Here is a 12,037-nt window from a genome sequence, read left to right as displayed (position 1 = left end):
GCTTGCAAGTCTCAGTGGTCCACCTTGCATTTGTAGGCTGCACTCAATTTTCAGCTTGCATGCATGTCTGTCCAGAATTGGTCTATGTAGACCTAATTATATTTAAGAGCATAAATACTTCATGAAATGTGGCAAACAACAAGGTAGCACATTGTAACTAAACATTTCTTGAAACCTTTGTATTTATTTATGCTTTTATTTGCAGAAGCTGTTAGAATAAAGAGGACAAAGAGGAATGATTATCTTACTGTAAAGATTTGCAGAAATAAGTGCGTCATTTTAAGGCCATTGCTTAATACTTTTTTTTTTCAAAGTGTTTTACTATTTTAAATAAATACAATCACACAAAGGCAATTATATATATTTAGTTTCAGTGCAAACAATGACAACCTAATTGGCAGTACTATGTTTTTGCTTTTTAATCAGCACATCCAATATCTAAACGTAATTGTAAAGTCAATCTAAACTGATGTATTTTAAACCCCATACCAAAACATAAAAGAACAAAAAGGTCTACTTCGCGAAAATAATTTAATTGCATTTAATTCATTACTGTGGTAATTTTTAAATGCCTCTCAGCATTCTGCAACATGATTCTGCCTGACGTAATGAAATTGCAATTCATGCATGGCAATTTAACAGCAACTCATAAGTGACAATTTCTTGACATCTTATCTCTCCCAGAGAAGAAAATCAATACTTGTATAATACAGACCGCCACATAACAAATAAAATAACAAGGACTTAGTGCAATATGATTCACTAGAAAGCAATTGAACTGAAATATTGAACAACACTGATACGTTTCTTATATTATTCCATTAAGATGGTAAAATTGTTTTTTTTTTAGATTCAAGGATATAAATATAGTCATGCTGCAATGTTACCGTTTCTTGAAATCAACACAATCACTGTCTGTACATGTTACTTTAGGTACGTCAATAACAACAAATGAAATGGCGATGCCAAAGTGTGTTTAGTAGTCAAACTGACTGACACTGAAACCAATTAAGCTGTTACTACTTTTACTTATTATTTATTTGTTTGTTTATCTTATGCAATATTAACACATTTTCTTACAAAAGCGAACTGATAGGGACAATTTATAGCTTTTGATTTTGCCCATTTTTGATGTAAAGACAGTTGTGATATTTGCCATATTGTCCTCATTACTATAATGATTATAAAAAAGTGGAAGAGTCAATTAAATCAGTTAAAAATCAAATTAGAAAAGAGATGACATTAAAATAATTTGTCATGGTGTTTTTCATTTGTTTACTTCAAAAACATTATTTATATTAATTCATATACCATGATTAATATTTACATAACCATTTGTTTGAAAAGGAGATAGACAGAAGAATAAACTTATTTTGTCTTGCCCCTTCCATTTGTTTGTATCTTTCTTTACAGATCATTCAGCAACACTTTATTTGAGTATTACTGATTAAACTTTAAAAAGGATGTAGCTTTATGTTATTAAAGTTAAAGTTTAATCAGTAACACTTTTATAACAAATTTATGTCAGATCGTGATTTCTTGGTTAATGTCAAGTTGTCATAACAAAGACATTTTGAATAATGTCAACTTTGTATTAAAAGTGTCATGACTTACCAAATGACACTTTATGACAACAGTCATAAATATTCATGAAGACTTACTCATGTTCATGACAGGTGTTATGTCATGTTTATGACGCTGTCATGACAGTCTTATTCACAACCCGTCAAAGTGTTACCGATCATTCTTTACAGAAAAACGATGAAAGAAGAACAACACTGGTTTCTTTCACAAGAAGAGACATAAATTACTTGAAATACACTAAACCATTAAAGAACATGCATACCCACATGGTCCATGGGAAGAAACAGTTGCAAAAGGTTGTCAGCTGGTATCTTAAATTGTTTAAACATTATTTGAAAAAGCACTAATATATTTATTTGTCTGTGATACATGGTATGTGGTGTTTAAAATGCATTGTATTTAGCAGATGACTCATCATTGTGGAAAAGAAGGTAAACAGTAACACTGCCATTCCTTAAAAACAGTTCAATATAATTTTAATACAACAATAAAAAATAAATAGTTGTGTGGGGTGTCCGCTGTATCAAACTGAATGTAGTAGTTACTGAAAACAGTGATGTATTATGATGTGCCTTTTCGAGTCTGTTGTTTTGCATTCTATAGTGTCATCTTCACATGTGTTGTTCAGCCGAGCTTTCACCTGGAGGAAAGCAACAGTACAATAAATGTATGTGGATTATTTATTGTTCCCAAAACCAGAGTTAGATCCAAAAATGTACATTGCAACTTGGCTGCGGTGAACGTTGTGATATCTGCCAGCTCATGTCACAAGGAGACATCCTGCAGGAGAATAATACAGCAAAAACACTAAAAATGTTTTGAAGTGTAGCGACTAGTCCATGGTGACTTGTTTAGCTTCTGCTGTGGTGCAGTACAAACATTTTTCCCACTCCTCCATCTTATTTGGTGTAGGCTGTGGTTGTTTGGAAAGCATTGCACAGACAACGATTGTTGGCAAAAGTCTGTGCTGAGGCAAACAGGAAAGATGTTTGAACGTCACCCTAGATGCAGTGGAAGATGTTTCTGAGAACTTTTTTTTTTGTCCCAAACCTCTTTACTTGTATCTCTTGGTGAGAAGGAAATATTTCACAGTTTTTTTTAATCAAAGCTACCCTTTTCATTTTAGTATTTCATTTTAGTATTTTATTTTTCTACAACTGATAAGAAGTGCTTCACGTGCACCAAAGGAGCAGAATTTCACGTAGGCAGCTCATCATAGTGCTTGTTTTCTTTATTATCAGCAAAGTGGAACTTCACAATGTTTTTGTTTTTTTACTTTACTCAGTTATACCCTGTGATGTGCTCACCTCTCACTCACCAGCTGTTGGAGATTGCCTTGAAATGTAGAAAATAAGTGGGCAGATTAGTTTAAAAGATCTGGAATAAATTATACCTCATCTCTCGTGTTCTCCAGCCATCAAATTCTACCAATTTTTTTTCTCGTGCACTGCGTTTGTACAAGTGTAATATGTCACTGTGCACTGGTGCCTTCAGTGACCCTTTTTAGTAGCACCATACTTTGACAATGTTGCTGCAGAACTGTATTTGAAAATTAAAAATAATTTTGAGCATTCAGATGCCCCTTTGCTGAACCTAAACAAAAACAAAACGTCTTTGTAAATATATATTTACATCTATTGGTTCCAAGTGAGCTATTGCAAACTAATATAGAGAAGCAGGTTGACATGCTGTAGGTACTTTAATAAGGAATCGTAATTGTTTATACCATTAAGGTAGCAGTTCTTTTGCAGTGTTGGACTGAAGAAAGCCTTCATCACCCAATGTACCATTACTGTGAGAGGGCATGAAAGGTAAAGTTCATTTTACTAACCTTGTGATGTTGTTGTGCAGACCATAAATTTGGCGACAGGGAGAGAAATAACATACAGCAGAGGTGACATGCACCCTAGCTGTTTTGCTTTTACTACCCTGGTTTACTAGCCCATTTGGTGATAATAAGTGTAGGACCTTGAATGGAGAAGTTTCATATGTCACTGGCATTGGAAGTTATGCTGCCTTAAGTAAATAGTGCTCCAACACGGACTTTCTCTGAATTTGACACTTTGGCATACACAATTTTATCACCACCTGTCATGCATTTTTGACAGCATTAAAAAATAGAGCATAAACACAGCATAATCATACATAAAATGTAATAAGTGCCAAGCATATCTATTAGCAGTGACCCAATTAGTATTACTTTATCTTGTGCTAAAGTATGTGGATGCTCTGTCTGTACTGATGAAGATTTTAGTATCCCTACATGCTAAATTTAGAAGCACATGACATGTTTGTTTTGGACCGGGAGCACAGAAAGGATGACGAAACCACGCTTATTGGTTGTCATAGGAGAATAACATTTACTGTATTGTTGGAGGGCTGAATAGCGCAGATGTTAGCGCTGTTGCCTTGCAGCAAGAAGGTATAGATTCCTGGGTTTGAATCCTGGCCTAGGCTTTGTCTGCAAGGAGTTTGCATATTCACCCCTTGGATGCGTGGGTTTTTTCCAGGAAACTGGAATCCCAGAATCCAAAAACATGTCTGTAATTGCGTGTGTGTGTGCGTGCGTGCGTGCGTGTGTAGGGGTGTGCATGTTTATTTTTCCTCTGTGTGTCTATGTGATGAACTAGTGCCCTGTTCAGGCTATACTCTGCCTCTCTCCCCAATAACTGCTGGAGATAGGCACCAACTTCTCCTGTGACCTTGAAAGAATAAGGAGTAAAGACACGTTATGGATGCATTATCTCATATTTTTAATCAAAGATCATCTTGATTGTTAATAAATTAGATGAACCGTCACACTGCATTCAAACTGCACTCAGCTATTCAGCCAATAGGCTGTGGCGTTGCACAATAATCTAAAATGTCTCTCATGTCAAATATACAATATTAATGCTAAAACATTTAAATAGGGTTTACAGAAAAAACAATTGTGTTACCATGTAATTTATCATGTGCTTTGAAGACATACACTCCTATTTATCTCATTTACTTATCATGTTGTAATAATAGTTAAAGTCTGGCAAAAGCAAGTGACAGTTTTTGAGAAACATTGCCAGTAAACACGTAAGTAATAATAGTAGGTATTTTCCCATAGACAGTGTTTCACTTTTAATGCTGAAAATGTGTGTTTCCAAAAGAGTACATTTGTTTGAACATTTAAATTGCAAATTGATCCAAGAATAGTACTTAGTGAGGTCTAATCCAGTAATATTTATCAGTGATCATGGGAATTATGTAAATGACTCCTTTTTCAACATGCTTAATATTTTCTGTTTTTCTTACCTATACCTCCTCTGTTGTTGTTCTTTTAAAATTTGCCTGATCCTTATATTTTTCTAAACAACCCTTCAGTCTGAAACTCAAGCTTTGTCTTCATTTTCTATTTTGACTCCCTTCTGCCCTTCATGTCCTCTCATGAGAAGCTGCTGCCTGGCCTCAAAGGGAGCACTAGAAAGGATCCATCAGCCAGACTGCTATTCTCAGGAGAATGCATCCAGCATGTTGCTCTGTTCTGCTCCGCTCACTATTATATCTATCTAACACCAGATCGCCTTTACTGTAGATCACAGGCTGCTTTTTTCTTTCTTTCTTTTCCTTTTTTTTTTTTTTTGCAGAGCTGTATAGAGTTGTAATTCTATGCCTTGTTGGACACTGCTCACACATTTTCTCCAAGCTGTTTGTGATATCTGTGCTGCTGGGGTGAACCAGATCTATTTGCAGGGCATGACTATAATAGGGTGTATCATCATATGCCATGGTGTGCATAATAATGGATTGGCCTCATATGTGTTTAGGTTGTATTGAGAAGAATCAAAGGGTCACTAGGAATACCTACTGCAGATTTAAGGCATGAAACATTAATCTGCCAGACGTATCTGGAGGGTTTTTGAGCACCAGCTGGAGACATTGGTACGGTACTTTTAAGCCTCAGTGCTGGACTAAAACAAAGCCGTATTTATCCCCAATAACAACATCTGGGCATGCTTAACAGCATGGATAAATAAACAAGCCCTATGGACGCTAAATCCCCCCACACTCAATCACTCTCACACACCCCCTCTTCCCATTCCCTCTTGACTTTCTGAAGGCTGTTGTTGGTGTGGGGCTGGCACATCAGTGTTGATAGTGTGCATCCAATTAATTAGCCAAACGTTATCTCATTAGTAATAGCCAGAAGAGTAAAGCAAGTACACTCCCTTACAGTTGCAAACATCCTCTGGTCAGCATTGAGCTTCCTTTCCTCCTCCTCGGTAACCTTTGTGATCTGTTGATGCTGAGTGGGAGGACAAAAAGAAAGGTTTGTTAATGCTGCTTGGTCAAAGTGTCCATCATTAGGCAGCTATTCCTCATGGCTCACATTTATTCCACAGCTCCTGCAGAATTAAGACTAGACAGCCTCCAGCATATCCTAATAGCACTGCATCACGAGACAGTCTAATGGTTTCTCTGTCTTTAAGGTATCCGTCTTTGTGGACCTCTGCATAATTTGCACAACGCTGTAAGCAAAAGTCAGCACCATCTGACACACAATTGAATCCCTTGCATTCCTCAACACCTGTGCCTCAATGTTATTTAAAGCACTCAGGGGCTCTGCACCAAACACCAGCCACCGGCTATTTGCTTGTGCGTGTCAAGCGTGCGCGTGTGTGTGCAAGTGTTCGGGGAGGAACTTGCTTTCTGAGCTATTAGCAACAGGCTATGCACAGACAAACAGCACTAAACAATTCGTAAACCATTTTGTCTGGACATTGGCAAAAGGAAGTGATACGTCTTTAGTGAAGACCCGCTGTAAAACATTGTTACTTATTGTTTTAGTTTGCACATGATAACAAATAGCATTATTTTAATTCAGTGTTGGTATTTGGAGCTCTATTAATGACAGAGATAAAAAAATAAATAAAATAAACAGTGCTTGTTTTTTTTTTTTTTTTTCTCTTCCCAAAAATAAATTTATCCTCAAACACACTGCAAGGACTTTAGGAAATGTGTTATCTATTGTCCTTTTCAGCAAATCAAAGATACATAAATTCTGTTAGTCTTTGTCATTTGAGAAAAACAGTATTTACATTTTATGAATATTCACTGCAGTGTGCTGGTGCTATTAGGCAGTGGAATAAAATCTAAATCATTCAAGGGTAAAAACATGACGGAGTTATGAACTACATCTCAGCCCAACACTCCTAGGAATAGTAGTAAATGGCATAATGGAGTAACATTGTTTGATGTGCTGAAGCCAGAGTGTTAGAGCAGGAGTTTCTTACAGAGACAGAGGCCCAATTTCAAGGTCTCGAACTGGGAAGTCGAATTTCTACTTGATGCATCCATTTTTATAATGGAAGATGACACAGTTACTTGATTGTGCTATAAAATGACACTGTGCCTGGAAAATAATTAATACCACACCTTTAAAAGCTGAAAAATTATTTCCACAAACAGAGAATTGGCATTTGATTGTAATTTGTGTTTTAAAATTCCAAATCTAAATATTTCATCATTAATTGAATTGACCAACAAACCTTGATATTGGTATGTCTATTTTCTTTGTGTTTATGTAAATCTAATAAAAACAAAAAAGAAAACATCAACTGTTGTAACTAATAGGACCTTGTTTGGTAGAGCTGGTCTTTCGAGTGTGGAGCAGCTGCATAAATGTGAAGTAGGACCCACGAAAACTGAACTTTTTATCATATCTGACCTTCAAGGGACTGTAGATTTTCTTGAAAGGGAGAAGATAATCAGGTGAAATTAAAACGTTTTAAATATATTGCTTTATTAAAACAGTGTGACACTGACACATTACATGTTGGTTTAAATTACACGGTCCATTTTGCATGTTTATTATTGTCCTAATACAACACTTTGGTGACAAAAAAAATCTAATTATCATTCAGCAGTCTGTTGTGTTTAGACTTCCATGCATGTTCGATGCTCTTGCTTGACAGTACCAAAAGTTATGCTGTTCATGTGTACATTGTGAAACACGTCAGTTAACTGCCTCAAGTGGTCTTTTAATCAAATTTTATCTGTAAATTTTCTTAATGAGAAGGTATGTGCTGATTGCAAGAGAAAGTGGCTGATTCAAATTATTCTCAGCTGCCCACTGGGGCACTGATTGTCTATATGCAAATGGTCATGTTTATCACACCAGGGAAACAGGAAAGCACAATGTGTCCATAATAATCCCCTAGTTGCTTTGAAGGAGCAAAGTGAAATACAGACGTCACAGTTTTGACAATGAATACACCAAATACTGATGCTGCATGCAGATATATATACTCTGATGCATGAACTATTCATTCTCCATTCTTTTACAAGAATTGTGAGTTTGAGGAAATGCCATCAGTGACATCATGATGCTATGATGCTTTCAGTGTAGCCATTTATCTACCAATACAAAATAGCTAAATGTCACATAAATGGCAGGTCAGTAAGTAGTTTCTGTGCTTTTCACTACACACCCTGAACATGATCACAGTCACTCCTTTTTTTTTAATATCTCCATTCTTCAACAGCCCCTGAGAACTCTGCTGAACAATCTTTATCCTCTTTTGAAGAATGAATCCTGTCTCCACTTGGAAACAGTGCATCACTACTCCTTGCAGTTCTTTATGCACTTAATTCCATGTGTTAATTCTGAGTGTTCATCATTTAAGCACAAAAATGACTGATGTTCTCTTGCTTTTGTCAAGCCAAGCCCTAGCATTTAAGCAGGACACTTCAGTGGAGAATATTTTATTAATCACAGCTGAAAAGCCACCTGAGAAACAGCTGAGCATGCAACAACCGTGTTCTTTAACAATAACTGGTAATGAGTTTCACATTTTTCGTTGCAAGTTTGTTTTAATTCAGTCTCACTGGAAAGTTTTCCAGGATGAACTCCCTGTTTACGGTTGCACCACAGTGTCTGTTTGACTTAAGCCCAGATGTTGACTAGACCCGACCCCAAGCTTTATTTTATTTTATTTTATTTTTTTGCTGTTTTTGAAACATCCAGCTGTAAATAAGTTGCTGTGCTTGGGATCTGAATTTGTGGTTCTATCAGTTATAGAAATTCATCCAACCAAAGCAACTTTCATGCAGTCATCACCATGTTTGACTGTATGTTATTGTTCTTATCATTTTAAGACAGAGAGTGAGCTGTGTTTTCTTCCAACTTTCATATTTTCTCCATCTTTTTAACTTATTTAATTAAAATACTGTTGTATAAGATGATTTATTAGGTACCATAAAATATCCTAATGCACTTAGTAGGGTTATTCAAACTGTATTTTGGCCTTTTGTTTTTCAGATGGACCCCTGGGACCACGAGGGCTTGTGGAAGCTACAGAGATGTGCACACAGGAGTGCCTTGTCCTTGGGCATTCAGACAACTGTTGGATGCCTCCCACGTTAGGATCGTACCAGCATCCTAAGTCACCCGTGTCTAGCTTTAGTTCTCAGCGGGAGTGGGGTCAGAAGGACAAACTCCTTAATGGACACACTCTGTCCAGAACCTGGAAAAACGAAAGTGGACGGTCAGAGCATTTTGTCGACAGGAAGCAGTTTGGGAGTGAGGAGGGACACTTCACCAGCAGCAGCATGGCTGATATTCCTTTGGTGAGTCTGAAGTCTTGCCAGTCAGCATCCTGCCCAGACAGTCCAAAGGACCAGCAGCTATAAAACTGACTCTTCTTTGCTGCAAGAAATCTGCAAGAAATCTGGACAGAGTAAACTGGTGAGGCATCTCACCTGGGCTCACCCTGTGTTTCATTGGTTTATTTCTTGTCTCCTTTCTTCAACTTAAGTTAATGCTTCTGCAGTCTAAAAGCCACATGTACTGTGTAGGCCTCAAAATAGTGCTGATGCTTAGTTCTTCACAGTAAAATGTTTCTGCAGCTCCACTCAGTTTTCTTTTTTTTTAAATAATACAATCCTCAATGAAAAACTTTTTCTTTCCACTTCTTTTGAGGAAATGTGGAAGAAGGACCTGCATAAAACTGAAAAAGAGGAGAAAAGATGGCTGTCAGACAAATATATACAAATCTTTGTGGTGTGATTGTTATTGAGCTGTTTGGGACTATATTAATCAACACAATCAAAGAAAATTTTGATTATATTTCAAAAAAGTGTTGGTCCTATAACACTTGTTTGTGGACACTTGTTTATTCTGTCACTGTCTCTGTGTTTGTAAATAATACTTATTAACCACAATCATGTATCTGTAATATTCACAGTGGGTAGGACAGTTCTTGGCTTTTGTTATTATAAAGGCTTCTCATCAGAATTGGGGAAATTCAGCCGGGCAGAGATCTCCAGCAGAAAGTGACATTTCCAACAAGAATTTTTTTATTATTATTATTTCTGGATTTTTACTGAAAGAAAATCTTGCCACATAATTTACTGTTACCTATATCCCATATAAATTTTATTCAAGTGCTGCAAAAATCTCAAAGGCAAATCAGTTTTTTTTTTTCTTGTTAGAAAAACAAAACAAAAAAAAGCTTTATGAAGGATGTCAGTGCTCAACATGTGCATTATAAAACTGAAAAGCTCTAAAAGCGCTCTGATTTTAAAAGTGTTTAGTACAATTAAATAGCAATATATTTGTAAATGGCTAAATGTTTTATCTAAGGTTGATCTTACTGTATAGATTTTCTTCAATTTGTGATTTAACTGAGGGCAATTTCTCAGTAGTACCTGCAACTTATTGACCTATGTATGTAAATATACATATATATATACTGTATATATATGTACTATTTCCACAGACTATTATTTTCCATACATAAGAAAACACAGGTAAAGCTAACACTTAAATCACCGTGCCTTCATGAAACACTGAATTGTGCTTATTCGAATGACAAGAACATGTTGGCTGCCGAAAATATCCGGTCTGATAATCAAATGCCTTATGCATTGAGTGTTTGCCAGATTTAAAGACATAAAGTGCAAAATAAAGTCAGAATAAAAAAACGGCATGGACAGACTCTGTGTCAGCCAAGATTACTTGTCATTTCACCATCTGAAAGAGTTGGTTTTCACAGCATGGACGGCAAATACACAAAGGAAAAGCATGCTAAATGATATACCTTATTTAATTAAATTTGTCATTTTTGTCTTTGCTTTTTTCTTTTTCTTTTCGAGATTGGGTGAGGGGTAGAGTTGAGTGGTGCATTAAGAGTAGTTCCGTTTGTAAAGCACTTTCACATTAATGTCACAGTATAAAGATGTTAAGTGGGATGGAGTGATTTGCTTATCGCAGTATGTTTATTAGTTGTGAGGGTGTTTGACATCACCAATACTGAAACAGTTAATCCTTGTTACTCTACAGGTATACAGCTACTGCAATAAATGTTTTAATTATGTGTATGCTTTTTTTGCGTACAAGATGGCTACATCAGGAAGTCTGTGTCCTTTTTGTGAATAAATACCCCCGTGAACGTTTGTTAATTTAAATTCAAAGCACTGTTTAGATATTGCATGGGTTCGCCCCTAATTAGAGTGATTTTCTTTCTCTCTAAAAATGGAAAATCACTCCCATTATCTGTTTTTACACTACTTAACACGTATTTTGGATGACGCATTTACTTGTGAACAAAGCAGAACCAGATTTGTTAAAACATCCTCCAAGAGAGTGTGTCCTGATGAACAGTTTCTCTTGCAACTGTTCTATTTTGCATTTTCTGTCCTTAGAGAAAATAAAAGCTTCTTAAAAATATTACTTTCAGGGTCGCTGTGGCATAAACAGACAGCCAAAACAAATCCCAAGGGATATGATTCAAGGAAAGTTCCCTGACAAGGTTACCATAAAAATAAAAACTTTAGCCATCTATAAAGTATTTTGTTATATAGTCTTTGCTGCATATTTAAACTAAGTGAAATTATTGTGTTATTCTAACCAATTCCTCAGATTTTCTTCAAACATTTGTAATAATAGTAATAATGAGAGGCAAAGAAGATAAGACATATTTGTGACATTATCTTGCAATAAAAAGTTCAATCTCTTCACCTCAAGATAAGAATGTTTTTGCCAAAATAGCGTTTAATATATAGTCACTTTTATTAAATCAGAATATTATTGAAAAATAAATTTATTTCAGTAACTCAATTCCCCAGGTGACACATATTAAGCAGCTTGGTCACGCACAGACAGATGTTTTTAAGCTTTTATATCAATTCATTTTGATAATTTTCATTTAGAGCTAACTGAAACCGAACATTTAAAAATGCAACATTACATCATAAACCTTTTAACACAGAAATTTGGACTTTTCGTTTACATTTCTCGTTGGGATTTCTTCAGCAATGGCTTTCAGGAATTAGCTTGTATTAACATTAGTAATAAATAAATACAAACAATTAAATAAATCAGCCACTATTTGCTATTTACAATGGAAAGAACCATGAGTTTGCAGTTATTTTCCCTTTTTTGTATTGTAGTCTCTCAGTTTCTGAAACTCAGTGGATTGAA

The 12,037-nt window shown here is 35.8% G+C and overlaps 1 protein-coding gene across 4 annotated transcripts in view; it reads left to right on the top strand.

The window, feature by feature from the left end:
- The window catches only part of pcdh9 (protocadherin 9), a 187,059-nt gene extending 176,043 nt beyond the window's left edge, over nucleotides 1-11,016 (top strand). For all 4 annotated transcript variants that reach the window (XM_032560292.1, XM_032560294.1, XM_032560291.1 and 1 more), the window contains one exon: nucleotides 8,876-11,016. In XM_032560292.1, coding sequence (XP_032416183.1) covers nucleotides 8,876-9,246 — 371 coding nt within the window. In that variant the 3' untranslated portion in view covers nucleotides 9,247-11,016. The remainder of the gene's footprint in view (nucleotides 1-8,875) is intronic.
- The last annotated feature ends 1,021 nt before the right edge of the window (nucleotides 11,017-12,037 follow it).

Source organism: Xiphophorus hellerii, chromosome 4 (assembly GCF_003331165.1).
Source record: "Xiphophorus hellerii strain 12219 chromosome 4, Xiphophorus_hellerii-4.1, whole genome shotgun sequence".
NCBI classification, from domain to species: domain Eukaryota; kingdom Metazoa; phylum Chordata; class Actinopteri; order Cyprinodontiformes; family Poeciliidae; genus Xiphophorus; species Xiphophorus hellerii.
The sequence above is the reverse complement of the archived record's forward strand: the minus strand, read 5'-3'. Positions and strand labels throughout refer to the sequence as shown.